Source organism: Rhea pennata, chromosome 5, assembly GCF_028389875.1.
Source record: "Rhea pennata isolate bPtePen1 chromosome 5, bPtePen1.pri, whole genome shotgun sequence".
Taxonomy (NCBI): domain Eukaryota; kingdom Metazoa; phylum Chordata; class Aves; order Rheiformes; family Rheidae; genus Rhea; species Rhea pennata.
The window spans coordinates 17914376-17930984 of NC_084667.1; the positions used below are offsets into that span (position 1 = coordinate 17914376).

At 36.5% G+C, this 16609-nt stretch overlaps 1 protein-coding gene across 12 annotated transcripts in view; it reads right to left on the reverse strand.

Moving 5' to 3' along the window:
- The window catches only part of PHF21A (PHD finger protein 21A), a 144461-nt gene that overhangs the window by 95377 nt on the left and 32475 nt on the right, over window positions 1-16609 (reverse strand). For 10 of the 12 annotated variants that reach the window (XR_009958477.1, XM_062576221.1, XM_062576217.1 and 7 more), the window contains exons 3-5: window positions 12431-12565; window positions 8197-8229; window positions 5962-6048 (exon numbers count right to left, since the gene is read on the reverse strand). Coding sequence is in view for 11 of the 12 variants with exons in the window: in XM_062576221.1 (XP_062432205.1) it covers window positions 5962-6048; window positions 8197-8229; window positions 12431-12484 (174 nt within the window). In the remaining variant the exon portion in view is untranslated. The remainder of the gene's footprint in view (window positions 1-5961; window positions 6049-8196; window positions 8230-12430; window positions 12566-16609) is intronic. The other 2 variants (XM_062576216.1, XM_062576222.1) reach the window with 1 other exon arrangement.

Consider the following 16609-nt stretch of genomic DNA (forward strand, 5'->3'; position numbering starts at 1 on the left):
AAGATTAAAATAAGTAAGCTCATATAGATCTCTCAGAATTCACCTTCTAAACAGGTGCTACTCACACTGATTAGAGAGTTAGAAAGGTTCTCATGATTCATAGAGGGCATTAAACTGTTAAGTCCACCTATATATAAGAGGAATATATTTTTGACAAGAAAGATGAGTGACTACTTCAACCCATTGAACAAGGGAATCTACAGAAAGTCAGTCCTGGGAGGAGGCTGAGCAAAGGTATCACTGTAGGGTTTCACCATTAAAACCGAACTCTGGCGTGGTGCAAAATTGTTTTTCCCATGTTTCAAGACTGCTTCAAAAACAGTTTGCACAAATGATTCTTTACAATTACATGGAAACTAGCATAACTTTATCATTCAGGTCATGAATTTAGAGTAAAGAAGATAAGTGTTTATCAACAGGCACAGTCCTAGATAAACAAACTGGAACTGAAATTAAGCACCCTCTGCCTCAAGTTATTAGTTACTACACATTCATACAGCACATTTGCACACTTCCTCCATTAGTCACAGAATAATTGGCATTTTAATATGTCCTTGACTGAGCTTGGGGAAAGGAGGGATTAGCAACTCAGGGCAAAACTGACAAGAGAGAGGAATGAGTGATTTCATTTTTTTTAATCAGATTTTGAATACCTACAATTCTCAAGGTTTTAAACAGGCAGCTACAAAATACAAGCTCTAAAGCAATTTGAAGTTTCTACAAAACACAACACGAACGTGCAGAAGTTCTCATTACCACCTGTTTATTTTATATAACTTGCAGTACCGATGCTATTCTGAAATAGCCAACACGTTAAGGACACCAAGGCCAGTAAGAGTGCCTTATGAATTTCTGAACTTCTTTATAAAGAATACAGAAGTATTTAAGTGTTCTTCCCTCCTCGGTAACTGTACTGGCTTCCCTCCTGCTCTCTAACTTCTTTGTGTTTACTTTCTTTTCACCAAAGCATAGACAGACATTTTGGGTATAATTTGGGTATAATTTGCAGATAATGTGTTCAAGAAGGCTCCATGAAAGAAAAAGAAAAAAAAAACTTTACTGGATGACATGTATTCAAGAAGAACGAGTTCACAAGATGCATTTATGCACATTACCAATCTTTTCATTATTCAGTTAAGGTACCCATAATAAATACAGAAATATTAATCCTTAATCCTTTTTCTGACAATTCTTGAAGACTTAAATAACAAGTTTCCTTTTGCAGCCTAAACCACAGGTTTATATTCATTCAACTATACAAAACCATGGTTAAATTACACTACCGTTCTTTCTTACCTCCAAAAGCCTCTCTTTCCCATTACTTGCTATTTAGTGGCAAGGTTAAAAGGAGTCATACCCTGAACACATGAAATTTAAAACAAACTGAACCACCCCAACTTGCTGTAAACTTTAAATACAGGCAGAACCCAGTAATTTGTCTGTTCATAATGCCCATTTGTGATAACACAGACTATCTTGCTTTTCCGGTGCGTGTTTTATCTGGCAATATTCCACTTCAACTGATTTCAATTTGTCTCCACAGCAAAGTATGTTAATATTAATTTTCACCAAAAAAAAAATTAAAAAGCATTCCTAAGGTAGCAGCTATTTTTGAGTACTTTTTGCCCTAAGTTTATTTAGGGCTTAGAAATCAAAATATTACGTGCCTCAAAATATCAGACTATTCCAAGAAATTCTCAAGGAACAACATGGACTTTGAGGCTTATGTGAAGGGATTCACTTCATTCTTTCCCTGTCAGAGCAAGTGTATCAGAATATAATTCCATTTTTCACTAGACTTACTATTTTTTTCAAGATTAAGTGAATTTCATCGCAACTTATCTACAATAGGGGGCATTTTCAATTTATTTTCAAATAGAAGGAAAGAGTTACGCGATTTCTTTGCTATATGCATATCACCATCACCTCTTCACTATAAGGTCAGAAGATTCTGTTTCCATAAGCTTTCTCCTACATTTGAAGACAGAATGTTGCTCCAATTTTTCCAAGAAATTGTGATAAACACAGATGTAGGAAATGCTCTGTATTTGACAAGTTATTGCTAAAAAGCTAGTACACTTGTTTGCTGCCCACTTCCTTTTTTTGTCGGTTTTTTTTAGTCAAACATGATATCTTTCTTGCCACTCGAAAGTATGTACTGTTGTGATACATACTGAGTGAAGATATATCTGCAAGAGCATTTTATCATTTTTAATTGACTGTGGAGGGAAAGAAGTGGGAAAAAGGTGTTACTTGAAGGACTGGTATCATTCTCCTTTATGTTACCCGTGCTCGATCTCAGCCTTTCAGAAGGGTCACTGGTGACAACCTCCCCCACCAAAATAATATATATTATGTTTCATGAGGAAATTTAGCAACAGTTTAAGTTCTTGTGTTTTTACTGTAAAGGGTATATTTAACCCAGACAAAAACTGAGTGGTACACAGGCAATGATGGGTAAACCTCTACAAAACAGAATTCCAAGGGAAGGTATTCTATTCTAAAACAATTCTAAAGTACAAAGGGAAGGGAAATATGCTAAAGATTATATTATTTTCTTACAAAGACACAAAACCAAGATTTGTTGAAAAACAATCATAATAATGAGCTTTACAGCACCAGGATTAACTCAGATTTACCAACTAAATTTACATCTGGTAATAAAAAGGTTCTGCAAGAAGTTAGTCCTGACTTTACCCTATTAAAAAAGAGGGGTATGGAGAATGAATCAGAAAACTAGTTTTAAAAGCAAAGCATTCAGTATTTCCAAGCTGAAGCACAGACATTTACAACTGAGGAACAAGACTTAAATTGAATTCACCTTACTGCCTCCAGATTAGAGGGGAAAAAAAGCACAACTTTGAACTCAGAAGTAGTAACTTCATGATACTACTACAGGAGAATAATTGTCTGAAGGATTCATGCTTACTGCTCTTCAAATGCAAATTACATTCCAGTACGTTTTTTCTCTTTTTTGAAGTTTTTCTTCCATATGGTAACACTAATAAAATCTGCAGCATACATTGCTCCAACATCTCTCAGGTGAAACAAACCAATTAACTTTCTTCACCACTTCCAAATTTTCAAAAACTGTATGAATATATGACATATCTCGTGCTGTAACAGTTCAGCTCTGCATCAGCTAACAAATTTCTTTAGGTTTGAGCCTACACACAAGCACAGCCTACTTGCTTCCTCCTTGTAGTGTGCCAGATCTCTTCAACCTCACTAACTGCTGAACAGAGCTGTCATTATTAATTCTCAGCGAGAAGCCTAAGCCACTGTGAATCACTGCAGCAACCGGCAGCAAGTTCCCGCACTACTCGCACAACACTTCAGAAAGGGAGAGAAATCCAAAGGAAATAAAAGCTTTTAGCAAAGCTACCACGGACTTGGTTCTTGCACTACCAGTCGTCATGCAACTTCATTAAATAAAAGAGCAAGGAAAAAATAAAGAGTAGGTTAGGCTGGCATTACATTTCAGAAAGCACAAATATTTCAAAATTCTGTTTCTGTAACACCAGCTCCATGGATTTCAGCTCCGCTCCACAGTCCCAGAGCAGAGACTTCACACAGGTTGGAGCTTTTGTACTTCTCACTTCATTAAAGCTGATGAAACAGCGACGTTTATGACAGTGGGTTAAGAATGGAATAGGAGCATTCATTAATGGTACTTCAGGTGAACTGCCTCCCACAGCTGTCCACAGCGCGAACGTTAGGCCCTCAGAGGTAATTCACTGGAGACCGGGCGCCAAAAGCATTGGCTTGGGTCTCAACAAGACGACAGACAACACGATGCTGCAGCCCTCCTTCCTTGGCAAGGAACGCGCTGGACGATGTAAGACATTATTTATTAAGTAAAACGGCACGTTTTCTTTCCTCTGTTCATATCATCACGATGGACAATATTCTCCCCATAAAACAAGTGCTAACAACTATTTTTCCTACAAAAGAAATTGAACTGAGAACAGAAATAAAGGCTTCTTTAAAACGTACAGGGATGAGTCTTTAACACGCTGCTTAACTTTGCACTGCCAAACCACAGCTCTCTCACAACAGACTCCGACAAACGTGAGGTAAACAGCATTTCTCCACATTGGGAAGTTTTCGTATTCCTGGAGCACACACTCACCACGATCATTGCATTTTAGCAGCCACACCGCTTTAACAACATTATCATCTGGGACACTGGCAGCTCTGTGGTCCACTGGCAGTAATTTAAAGTATTTTAAATTCTGACAGACAGTGATAGGAAGTTCACTGTTCTATAGTGAATCAAAATCAAAAAACGATGAAGAAGGAAACTATATTGTGACTTCGTGTGTACTGTATTCTCTCTATAGTAAGTGGAAGTAAATTATCAAAAACTTATTTTTCAAAATCTTTTGGGAGCACAGCTCACGTTCAACCTATGAGCAAGTGTGCTTTACCATTCTGAGTTGCAATTTCTAGCAGGAAAAGATAGTTGTGTTTCTGGAGATTGCTAATTTAAAGCAATATCTATGCCAACATGTATTTTATAACATAACTTTAAAATGTTACAAATCAGAGCTCAAAAAATTACAATAAGATATATTTTTTTCTGAACTTTTAAGTTCTTTCCTACTTTCCACTCACTATCTCACTGCCCACTCCTGCTGATGAACTGGTAGTCAGTATAACTTGTTTTGTGGCATTAAGGTGAGCTGATTTTGAAATTATCACAGGCTTCCAGAACTAACCAAAGAACTCTGAAGCTGCTTGCTGTGAGACATAGCCACATGCAGGGGTTCGTGCTGGTTTTAGAGAATAAATCATCTTCAAGAGAAGCATACCATCACAAGAGCAAAACCTCAGTTTTTGTTGAATTATTATTCTCATTTTTTTAAAAAAAAACATTTTCTTGTATGTTCTTTCCTTAACTCATTGTTCCACTACTAAAATACACTGTAATTTTTAAGCAACTAAATCTCTAGATAAATGTAAAAAGTGTCTACTCCTTTCCTTGGAAAATACACAGTTCTTTTAGCCTGGAAAAGGGTAATCCTTGAAACAGCACACACAGATAATGACAGACAATGACAGACAAATTCAGGTATCTAGACAAGACACTGATGCATTGCTATATTCTTACTTATGCACATGTTCTGAAATCTTTCCCCTTTTCAAAGGTGTTAGCAACTGACCCTAGTGATCAACTTAATTCGATTCAGTTATTGGCACAATGACAACAGGGACTGCTAATTTACTTTAGTTTTGGGGATTTCTATGAGTGCTTGTCTTTTTTGTCCTTTTTTGAACACAAGTGAGAATAACTTTTCAGCTCACTGTTATTTATTTTCTTCTAGTTACCCATAAGACACATCTTCCAGTTGCACTAACTTTCTGTAAGACATGCAGTTGTAATACTTTGATACTTTGGACCCGTCAAAGAGGTAATTCCTACCTTACTTCAAACATGCGACTACTGTGCTATAACGCATCACAGTAAAAAGAAACAATGGAAGTTGTAGCTGTACAACTAATCTCCAAATTGTTGATAGGTACCCATAACTAACATGTAGTTAGTTGGCCTAGACGCAAAGAAAAATTCACAAGTTTTCATCCAGTGTACGCAGTGTGGACCAATTAAAACAGAATCCTAAGATTTGCCTAAACCACAATGTTCTGGTTCAGAATAAGTTTCAAAATAATAAAGTAAATTCAGAATTCAACCACTTTCCCAGCTCCATTATTTAACTTAAAATACTAATTTCAAAACGAGAAAAATTCTTGCTGCACTTACACAGATTACACTAGTTGTTTACTTGATGGACTTGCAATAGTTCATCCTATTTTTCGTTAAGAGGAATCAAACAAAAACCCGAAATATCTGCTTGCCCACACATACTTTCGCACATAAAATTTTAGCAGCTCTCTTGGAAGCTGGGAAAAGACATATCTTTAGAACAGAGTGTTAAAAATACATCTCTGTTTCCCTACCTGTTTCTCACTCAGAGCTGTGATTTTGGCTTGAAGTTCATGAAGCTGTTTCTTCAAATCAGCGTTCTGATTAGAAAGAAAAAATATCTGTGAGAAAGATATTCCATTTGTTAACACAGAGTAGTAGCAGGAAGGCTTTTTGCATATTGCACTACAAACACAGCACCTCTGGATGTACAGCCAATAAAATTCAAGTGGCTCAATAAAGCCTTACTCGAGTCACTGAGTGCAACAATTGTCAGAGGATCTTTCTAGCACTCAATGAGAAACAGCTCAGTTTGAAATTCGGACTTTATTAAAACATCCATTAGTGCTTACCACAATATAAAATGCATTTATACTATTCATTAAGTTCACAAATCAAGTAAGGGAAATGTTAGGTTATATATAATACAATAGTATTATGCAGTATACAGTAGAGTGCTACCTAAGGCACTCTCACCTCTGCTACTTTTGCAAAATACTTCTAATTGTGTGCAATATCAGCACTACAGCAGCTATTAAATCTTTACTGACATACACACCAAATGAAACAAGACATATCTAAATCTTAATTTCCGTATATTTTTAGGCCTTAGTCTACATTTAAGAGAATTACATCTGCCTTTAGCGCATCATTCATGTTAGCACTTTGCTTACAAAAGCACTTTTAAGTTTAAGATTTTGAAAGCCATAAACATCACTATAAAGATGCAGATAGAACACGATTTTTAGCAAGACTATTTATTTTTTACTCAAAGAAAAAAAGTTTTGCATTCAGCAAAAGCCTGTGAAGCTCTGCAGAAATATGGCAAGGAAGCAAAGTTCCCTGCATTTTTCGCCTCCTCCTTTTTGTTTGCTCTTATCTATGCTATAAACTCCTCACACTAGTAATCATGCATCATTAGTGGAAAGGATCATACAGGTTTATTGTGCTACATGAAATATTAAAACATAAGACTAGTATTCCTACTTCATGCTGAAGAAGCTTCCTTATGTTTATATTCCTCCATAAATTTTGAAATGCATTATAAACCTAACCTGGTTATTTGTAGCTAGTCTTCTCCAATACACAAACAATTTTAGCAAAACTAAATATTGACCATTCTCTCTTCTTCTAGTTTCCACTTAATAATCTGAGATAAAAAATGAACTTAGAGCATTGGAAGCAGGAACCAAAACACTGGATCCTCCATTAAGGAAACTCTTCACACTAGTCTGTCTGACTCCCTTTTGATTTATTCTTCCTGGCTCCATGAACTCTCCATTCCTGCTTGCAGTGTGATCTGTTTTTCAACAGACATGACCAGAAAGCAAATTACTCTACAGGCTAATTGCTAGAGGACTTGCCCAGCAAGTAAGAGCAGCAGACCTTCCTCAAATCCCATCAGACTAAGGAAGTTCAAAAAACCGGTTCTTCCAATACCCCCATTAGGGAGCTAACTCCTTGGCTGTCATACAAAAAATAATAATAAAACAAAACCCCAAAATAAGGCATTTAGTAGTTTATGGGGATGGAAACATTTAATAACAAGCACCAAGGGAGGTGCCTTTATCCCTCTACTCAACACTTTAGACTTACTGGAAAACGCCAGGTAGCTCCCCACCGAGCAAACTGGAGTGCTTAACGAGATACGTTACGAGATAATCCAGTCTCCTTATAAAGTCACTGGGAAAGGGGCGACTTCTGTCTACACAAGGAGCCTAGTTATCCAGAATCCGTAACTTCAGCAGCTCTGAAGCATACCGAGGTCAAGAATCTGCTTTTTAGACGTTACAATGCTGAAGTTGTATACCTAGGATAGGCAACCTCAACACAGCCTCAAACTACATTCTTTATTTAGACAAAAACTATTGGAAAGAGGATCTGGTATATAGCATAACTACTAGTAAACGTTCTAGTACATGCACAAAAAAAAAATGCTGCAAATTCTAATAATGGCAATTCTTTATAAAAAGAGCCACTTCTATTAGAATAAGAAGTTTACTTTTATTTCATATTTGAATTACACGACAACTATGATCAAGCAAGGGTTGCTTGATTTAAACAACCAGGAATATGAAGTGAAAGGCTCCATAAGCTAACAGTTTCTTAACTATCCAACTGTCATTGCTTAAAGAATTGTTTATAACAGCTTTCTTCTAAACACTATATTAGCATAAGAAACATGATGAAAAAGTTATCAGGTTCCATGCAATGCTATTTTCTACATTTTACGGGTAAATAATGCAATATAAGAAGAAATACATAGTTACCTGTGGATCTTGCTTCATTTGAGCAACCAGTTTCTGGAAAGAAAGAGATAACAATGATACAGTGAAGATTTTCATTAAGGATCTTATTGAGTAGTCTGAAACTCAACACTTTTGGAAGGCTTTTATAAAAAACAAAATATGTTATAGCATTATTAATAGCAAGATCTAACCCATAAGGAATGCAAAATTATATAATTTCCAAACACACTGTTATTGATATAGTGAAATCATGACACTAACACATCCCTTATTCCTTCTCCTACAAAGCATCACTTGTTCCAGAACTGTTTAAGGACAATTCAAACCAGCTGGGTAAGCTAATCTAATAGCTGTGTGTCCTCTAGAACTGCTGCCTTCTTTGCTTGCAGTCTCAAAAAACAAAACACAGAACCACTTTAGACACAAAAACTGTTTGTATCTTCAAGCACAGAAGATTTCAAGTACTAAGAGATTGCCTGTGTGTTGGCTTGGCTGATACCACATGGAAGACCCATGTTCAGAAGCATCTTTGCCACTTTCCTCCCTCAGTCAGAGAGATTGAGATCATCACAGAAGAGATGCCCTCCACATCCGAGGGAAAGCGGGCAGATGGCTACCATTCACTATTCTTCCTCCTTCGCTTCCTTCAGACAGCTACAGGAGGATGCTGTTTCTACTGCTAAGTAAGGAAAAAGTTATCTCGCTGTCACTAAAGAAAACTGGAGCCAAGAATGAAGAGGCAAAGTAAACAAAGAATCCTAATTTCTGATTACTGACAGGTTTACTAATCACATTACACTGTTCTCAGCATTTGAGGAGGGGATATGGCAAAGCTTGTACTTTCTTCTCCATTTTCTCAGCAGAGTAGGGAAAAGGAGTGAAGAACAGGAAGGATGAAGTAAAGAAAACATTATGTTTCATCCCACCTACATTAATACCCCTCAGAGAATTCAGTCTCTGCCAGTTAACTATTGCCAGTTATATTTATTTCACATCCTAAAAATGGAGTTAATCAGAAAAAAGCCTAACATAGGGCAAGTTCTGAGTAAGTGCAGTTTTATCTGCTCTAGCACCCTCTTTCCAGTACTAGCCAATAGCAAACACATAGGCATCAGTACGAGTACTGGACAAGCATACAGCATTACTACCCATCTTCCAGAAAGCTATTTCTCAGATGTCTTCAGCGATTATATCATAAATTTAATAGCTAGTAAAAAACTTTTCTTCCATTTTGATCTCAGGAGTACACTCAAAATTCTGTGATAATATACTCCAAAGCTAACTACAGAACCCCATGTAAAAGGGCTTCCATTTTCTTTTGAACCTGCCCCCCAATAATACCAGCATTAGGGGCAAATCAAATTACATAAAATCATTCTTGACTGCTTCTCTAGTCTCCTTCTTCATACCACATTTTTTCCCCACATCTGTCTGAATCTGAAAAAGAGATGACTGATGGGGATTATAAGTTTACTCATGTACAAATCATCCTACTGCTTTGTTCATTCTTCTCCCAGTACTTCTCAAGTTCTTCTCTACCATTTGGAGACAAAAGGATTAAAACTGCACGTAACATCTAAGTACTCCACATCTCTGTATCACAAGAACTCCTCCCTCCCTCCTAACAGCTAATTCACAGCCTGTTATTGCATTTGTAAGGCTGGGATTGTTTTTAAGGTGCATCACTTGCCACTTATGAACACTGAATTTCATCATTTCACCACACAGTCATTCAGTGTCATGAGAGCAGAGGTGCCAGGTTAGCCACGTGCTTAGCTTATTTTTCCTCAATGCCTTCTGCCACATCAGAGTTTGACAAACAAATCTGTTAGCTTTTATGCATACAAAGTGCTTGTAGAGATTTAATCACAAGACTGTAAACTGTTCACAATATATTGCTAAATTTATGGATCATCCAATCATTAAAAAAAAAAAAAAAGTTCTTTCACACTAACCCCAAAGACAAGCTAAATTTAAGATATTTTCAAACTTACTGATATTCTTCCTAAGCAAAGAGAGAAGGAAAAGAATGTTTTAGGTTCTTTTCTCCCCATCATCTCAAAGAGTCATTCATGAAGCCCAACTCTTCTGTGAGAAAAGCTAAATATAACTCCTTTAACACCTCTTGTAATTGAAACTATGAGGAGTAGACTATTTCAAAATAACCTTAATTAAATCAACACAGTAGCAGAACACACTACTTAGATTTGATGCAGCTCTCCTCTCAAGATAAGCAACACTGCTCGGCCATTGAAGATATTTTAGTATTCCAGTTACATTCTGATTTAGCAAGTGACTTGGTCAGAATTTATTTACAGAAGCTTCTTTAATCACCTAAACAAAACAAAGAGTAGCGGTTTCTCTAAATCCTAAATGACCAAACAACTCCTTTGGGTCCTTACTGGTAGTTTAAGTTGCATGCTGCCGAGGAGCAGCATTAAAACTCCAGGCAGAATTCCGAAGGTGAACTGGAAAAGGCAGGAAACAAGGAGCTATTCTACAAACAAAAATGCAGTCACACTGGGCATCGTTTTCTGTGACTATGTATGTAAACAGTTGTGACAAGTGAGATGCTGCATCAGGAGGCCAATAGCCTTGACTGGCACAGTGAAGAATTGAACTCAGTACTCATCACATGCACACATATTCCTGTCCACCAGTTACAAGCAGAGGACAAATCACAAGTATAAACAGCTTGCCAAGACTGTATGAAAGAGTCCATGGGAAAAAGAAAAGAAAAAAAGAAAAAGTAAAAGCTAAGTGGAACAATTCTCCAGAACTCCTACAGTACTACCTTAAGAAAGACTATATCACACTTCTTTTAATTTTGTAATTTAAAAACATGAAGTTCAAGCATTCTACTTTAAGATTTTTTTAGAGCCAAAAACCACTGTATATTTCTATCATTGGCCATTTGAGGAGCAGAGCACTAACAACTAACATATGGTTCAAGAAAAGTTTTCTGAAGCACTCGGTATGTTGCTGTGTTATTTTCCATTGTAAAAGTTTAGACTTGTTCTTATCCTATCTATTCCCATTACTGGTTCTTAAAGGAAAAAAAAACAACCTTCTACTATAATGGCTTGTCTAGTTTTACCAACCAAACCCATATTTAATTAAATTTGACTTGAGTGCATTTTTGATGATGGCTGGGGAAAGCTCAGGCAAAGGGGACCGAACAACCCTGCACCTGATGTGGACAGGAGAAGCTTCTTGAAAACTTTCCAGCCTCCATCCCTTTTCCTCATCGTCATTATGAACAGATGCTAAAGCTTATTCAAAATTTGTGGTCTTAAAATTTTTGTTAGTTTAGGAAGAGTGTAGAGATATGCATAAGAAATAAATGCTGTTATACAAGCAGAAGACTAGCATTCTGATCACCATGTAGCAGATAATACTTCAAGAAATACTTACTAGCCTTAAACATTTTAAAGCCTGCAGCTATGCCATGGGTAATTTAGGAATTTCATTACCCCCATAAGAAAACTTTATTAAGTTTTGAAGACGACAAGCGCCTTGGATTTTTTGAGGAGAGCATAGTACTTATCTGTAGTTCTAAGAACTCATCTTGGGCCTTTTCAAATTTTTCTCCCTAGCTGAAAGCTGCATCTTCATTAATGCAGGCATAACTTTGCTTTACTAGCCCCCCTACAAACTTTTATGGGTGCATTGCACTATGCTCATTCATTGTAGCAGCCAGTTAACAAATCATCTTGAATATTTGTTCCCAAATTAACTGATGACTTGTCTAAACACAACTCTACTGCCATACAGCATCGGACAGGCTGCAGTAAAATACCTAAGATGTAAAAATCTCCTGAGCTCAAACACTGCAATATTTTAGGTAGCAAAAGTATGTGGTTACTATCAAAAAGAAAGATACTAAAACAAAAGGTACTTGAGAAGAGAAGCATCATATAAGTCTCCTTAGCATTATGCACATTTTACTTGGAAAGTTCCTCCTCCCTATCTTTCTGTTCCCAATCAAATATTGAAGTTGGTTTTAGAACTCAAAAATCTTCCAGTCTGAAGCTGCTGAATACAGAATTTGGAATGTTTTGTCGTTGCTAAAGAATAAATAAGAATAAAAAACACATCCTGAAATGCAGAATTTTCTCATTTGCTAAAAACAAACAGGCAGTGGGTCAAAACACAGAGAATAAACAATTTCTACAACAATTTCAAATTTATAAAGCAACTATTACTATATATGACCCCTATTGCTACTACTTGAAAATAAGATGTGAAAAATTACCTGGTGAACCTGAATTTCCACTTTCAGAGCCTCCTGTAGAGTCTGCAGCTCCATTCTCTACCTTCTCCACTTTCTCTAGATGTTTCTTTGCTAATTCCAGTGCCTTTAGTTCCTGGTTTCCTCTTCACACTGGCACTATAGAAAAATAAAGGCTTTGCTTTAGACAGTGAAAGACAGAAGTCAGTTAAGAACAAATGAGTGTAACAGAGCAGGAATACAGCAGTGAATTACATTCAATTGCAGCTTTTTAGCCTAAACACAAACCATCTTTGGAACACAAGAAATCTAACTAAGCTCCGAACAGAGTGCTTTCTTTAGAGTAATTTAGCCAAATTTGTTTCTTCTTGCATATCCCAAAGATGACGTTTTTGTGATTTATCTTAGTTTGTGCATAGCTATTTCCTATCAATATCCTATTGCAGCTGCATGTTAAATTAGAAAATTTAACTATTGAGAATGTTTCAAAACTCTGGGTAAGTGAGAAAATATTCAGAGACTAAAATTCTGCAGTCTAAGTGTGAGTGTGAACTGTTAAACAAAGTGTATTACGTTAATGTACGCTCAGTGATGTTTTAGGGCTGTTCTTGAAAGGGATGGTCAGCACGTGATGTGACAAAAGAGTAATAATGGACTAACAACACCACCTAAAACTTGCACTGAGTTAGTCCTCTCAGTTTGCACTGAGTAAGTCATTTCAGTTGAAGCCTATTTTGAAGAAATGAAAGACTGATATAAAGCACAAGATTTATCCAAAGTCATTAAAATCCCTTTACTGTTTTTCTAGGTAGAATTCCAGAAAGTATGAGTTTACTGTCTTCACATGTACTTCAAACAATTTAATCCTCCTCACCTCTGACATAGAAAAGTATTATCATCTATACTTTTAAAAGCCTTGAAATTTGGACAAGTGATTTTTTTTTTCACAAATACATTAAAAGTATCCACTTCTGAGACAGGATTAAGATTCCTGTCTTTATCCCATATGCTCAAAACACAAAGGAACCTGGGTAAAAATTGGATGAAAAACATCTACAAAAAGATACAAATAAAATCCTTCAGAAAACATTATACAGTGATCTTTTCAATCATTTTTACCACGTCAGACATTAAGGAATCACAAGTGTTAAAGTAATTCAGACTTTTTTTTTTTTAATTTGTTCACAAATTATTGAATGGGTGGGTATTGCAGCCAGCTCAGAGGCATTCATAACGACACTTTGCCATTTTCAAAAAGATCCTGACAATTTAGTGTAGCTTATACACGCAGGCTGCAAAAAGAGAGCTTTCGCTTAAATTAGAGAATTTCATTTGAATGTCGTCTGATATCATCCCACTGTGGCGAACTGAAGCGTTGGACGAGTCTACGGACTCATGAGAATAACACAAGTGAGTTTCACAGTTTTTAGTCTCGTTTCTCTGTCCAAACAGAACCAAGTTACAAATTAAAATAAACAAACAAAACAAAGAGCATAAGAAATTTCTAAAAAAGAATGACACTTCAATTCATTCTTTTGCAAGTGTTGGCCTGCTGTTAGCGTGACTTTCTGTACTGAAACAACACAGGCCCAATCAGACTTCCTAGCCAACACGTGCAATGACCTTCTCCAAGGGTCTTGCCCACGTGTAACACACTGAAGAGCTACAACAGCTGCCTTTGCAGCGCTACTCTCTATAAAACTGTAATTTGTATCAAGGGATACATGGCAACTACGTATAGTTCCCTGTTCTATTACCACAAACCTTAATGAGAAAACAGAATCCTAGATTATTACTTCCACTTGCAGACAGGAGCAACTACAGTCTGCGCTAAGTCCCTGTCGTTGCAGCTTCTAAAGAAGCCGTTCTTCAAAGAACCTGGTGGGAGACCGACTGCTAAAGATCAGAGTCATTACAGAGGCACAGCGTCTTTCAAAAGCCTTAGAAAATTCAATCTGAGGGTAAAAATACAGGCAAATATGCCCATAGTTTCTTTTTCAATGCATCTTCAATGAATGAGATGGCAAATGAATAGCTAGTATTATTCTATGACTACATATTAACTTTAAAGTTCAAATCAGCAGAAAAAAAACATTCATCTCAAATGTGACAGTAAATGGCAAACATGTTTTTAATACATGGAACTGTAAAGCCTAGTAGTAGTTAATGTGAAAAAAAAATAGGACATTTCATAGGGGAAAAAGATTCAGCAACTACTATTAATGCAGAATGTGGAGACACAGATATTAAAGTATTGATAGTTCATAAACACGAATACAACTTTATTTGATTGATGCCTTTAACAGCTAAAAAGATCTTTCAAAACTAATTTTAAGAAGGCTTAAGGAAAACATGATAGTGCTTTGCAGACCTCAGTGATAGTTCAGTCTAAAAAAAATCAGCCAGGTTAATGCAGTTATAGACAGGAAAAAGAATAATTCACTGCCTTCCTGGAGAATATAGATTGTGACAAGCAAGTCTTAAACCCAAAGCTATTCAAATAACAAAATCATTCGCTAGTTCCACCCCAAAAACATGCTAAAATTTGAGATGTTTCTTCCATTATAATTTTAGAAAGTTAATAGAGTAAGACTCCTTAACTGTAAAGTCTTTAAAATAGATCCCGTATATATTGGAATTAGGTGTCACACTACGCTATCCTGAAGAATTAATTTCAATCCATAATATTGAAGCCTCCTAGAAAAGGCAAGAGAGAATAATAGAAACTTTAGATCATACTCCTTTTTGCAGGTTTGCTAGCTCTTCACCCTTTCTTTTTACTTGCCCCCCTCCATTATGGTCTCAGAGGAGCTCACTTTACAATATCATTTACTTCCAACTACTCTCTGCTGGCAAAGTTACACTGAAGCTTATTCTAAACACAAGAAAACAATCTCCTCTCCTCAAAAAATTAAGAGGCTCAGATGTGAGCAACAGAAATTAACACTGCTCCATCGAGGAGGATCCCAAAGCAAGGAATGGTCTGGTGGAATCGCCTCCCCCTGCAGCTGCTGTGCTTCTCTCTGGTCAAGCAAAGCTGGGATCAGCAACGACCAGTTCCGTGGTAAGTTACACTGTATTTGACACGGCATCCAAGCTGAGGCCCATTATCACCACCACTTTAAAGATAAGGAAACAGGCACAGGGCAACGAAGACATTATCTGTTAGGAGTTTCTCAAGTGCTCTAAACATCCAAATCACTAGTGAGGCCAGGAGAACGTATCAAACAAGACTTTGACTTTAAAATTTGGTCAAGTTGCTGACTTCCAAATATAAGATGTATATACATGCTATTCAATTGTAGCGCTCTGGAAGCAAAAGGAGACAAAAAAACAGGAGGACTGGAAAGCAAGAGCACAAAGCCTTACTAGACTGCCACTTGCCCACATTTTACTGATGCAAAAATCCAGACAGAGAGTGTGCACCCCATCCAAAATTCCCCTTGAGTACCTTAAACATGTTCCTGATTTTAATTCTCCATAGAGAGAGAAGGAAGTGAACATTCTTTACATTCAACAAAATCATAAACTGTGTTATTTTGTCTTATGCAGAATAATGTCTAGAAACATCTATGAGGGCAACAAGTTACATATTAATAGTATTTCCTTTAGAAGCTGGTACAGAACTACCTAACAGATTTTGGGGTTGCCTGCTAAGTGGCCACACATATTTTGAAGGGTAAAAATCTTCAAAATTCTTGAACTTTTATTTCTTTTAGAATAAACTTTGAAGGGAGATGTAAAAATTTAAGTCTTGTGGCATTATAAACTATCTGTAGATTATTATTAAAATACATGGTGTTTTTTACTTTATTCTCAGGTAAGTAGAAGTATTTTAATTATGAAGTTTGCAGCTTATTTGAAATTCCATGGCTGGGCTGGTCTCTAAACATTCTTCACCCCATTAGATTTTAAAAGAAAAAGCATGAACGTCTTATTCATTGCTCAAATTGGTGACTTTCAAAAGGAGTACGTATATCTTTTGTGCATTGACACACACTTCCAGGCCTCAGATGGGAAGAATATGGACAGCAAGAAGGCAATTTACTGTTAACTGGAAAAATTTAAAATTTTGGAAGCCGCAGTCTTTCATTCAATGTCTTGCCAGCACACATTTATCACAAATAAAGGATTATTTTTTAGGTAGTTGCTTCAATACTGTTAAAATTTCATATTCAGTGCACCTTAGTTAAGTCAATGCAT